General features: G+C 41.4%; 1 protein-coding gene across 1 annotated transcript in view; it reads right to left on the bottom strand.

Annotated features, from left to right (window-relative positions):
* Positions 1-940: 940 nt before the first annotated feature.
* Positions 941-1,374, bottom strand: part of Cth (cystathionine gamma-lyase) — a 38,680-nt gene continuing 38,246 nt past the window's right edge. The window contains exon 12 of the mRNA XM_010605120.2: positions 941-976. Within this exon, the coding sequence (XP_010603422.1) occupies positions 956-976 (21 nt within the window). The 3' untranslated portion in view covers positions 941-955. The remainder of the gene's footprint in view (positions 977-1,374) is intronic.

Genomic DNA, 1,374 nt, shown 5'->3' with positions numbered 1-1,374 from the left:
ATTTTGAAAAGAAGGATGAAAACCGAAAAGCTTATCTGCTTTATCTCCGATTAAAGAATAAGGGATGTTGCTTAGAGATCGAGTGCTGTCCGAGCACGTGTGAGGTCCTGGCTTTATCCTGGGTTTATCCCCAAAGCCATGAAAGGGGGGCAAGAAAAGAGAGAGGGAAAGAGACAGAGAGAAAGATCATAAACTATTTAAATTCCATTAAAACGTTTGACAACAGGTACATTACATTACAATTTTGTCATTTCGCAAAGCAAAATGAATAACTATAAAATAGACATCCAATGAACCTGCATAATTAAAATGAAAATCTTCTATATGCTGAAATTTGCTTTTTCCTACTTTTGTCTTTAAAATGTACCTGATTCCATAAATCCGTATTTATTTTTATTCCTGAGTCTAAATACGGAAAAGTAGGGGCCAGGGATTTGGCTCAGTGGTTCTGCTGCCTGCCTCGCAAGCACAAGGGCTCGAGTTGGATCCCCGGTACCAAAAAAATAAATAAAATAGACTTCTTAAAAATTCAATAAAGGCTATGGCAGCTTTATATATAATTTAAAAACAATCTCCACTCTACATTAAGTGGGGAAAAGAGAGGCACAGAACACTGTTACATTAAGGTGGGCTATGGGTTTTGCTGGAATAACAAAACTTTAAAATAACAATGGGACAAATGAGCGATTTTATTTTTTCTCATATAACAGCCCAGAAATAAGGAGCCGAGAGCTATCATCGCAGTCACAGCGTCAGACCCCTCCGCTCTTAATCCCCTGCTCCTGAGCCACACGGACTCATTCTCCTCCATTCCAGTCAGAGGGAAGCGGAAGGAAGCAGGCAGCGTCCGCCATCTTGGGGGGACGCAGAAGGCGCGCGGGGCACGCAGGGCACCGGCTCAGTCAGCCCGGGGTCACAGCAAGCTTCCGGGGGGCGGGGGCGGCCGATGTGCTCTCTAAAGTGGGCACCCACGTACCTATAAAAGTCAGGAATTTAGTTGATACAGAAGAGAGAAAGAAACTGGTGAGAGCACTAGCCCTGTGTTACGTAGGATGTTGTGTTATAATTTGGCCTTAAAATAATAAAAAAAAACACACAATTGTAATGCATAAAATAACATCAACTCTAGAAGTCACCCAGAATTTATTAATAAGGGCCACATTTGAGAAAAGGTGTAGCCAGTAGGAATTGTTTTTTTATTTTTGCCTGTTCTGTGTCCTACCTTGTACATGTATTACTAATTCAGAAAGTAAATTCAATTTAAAAGAACTATGTCTAGGGCTGGGGACTTAGCTAAGTGGTGCCACTGCCTGCCTTGTGAGCTCAGGGTTCTGAGCTCAATGCCCGGTACCATTAAAAAAAAAAAAAAAAAAA

This window comes from Fukomys damarensis, unplaced genomic scaffold (genome assembly GCF_012274545.1).
Source record: "Fukomys damarensis isolate Sample0158 unplaced genomic scaffold, DMR_v1.0_HiC HiC_scaffold_33, whole genome shotgun sequence".
In the NCBI taxonomy this organism is placed as follows: Eukaryota; Metazoa; Chordata; class Mammalia; order Rodentia; family Bathyergidae; genus Fukomys; species Fukomys damarensis.
Note: the sequence above shows the minus strand (reverse complement) of the source record. Positions and strands in the feature narration are given on the sequence as shown.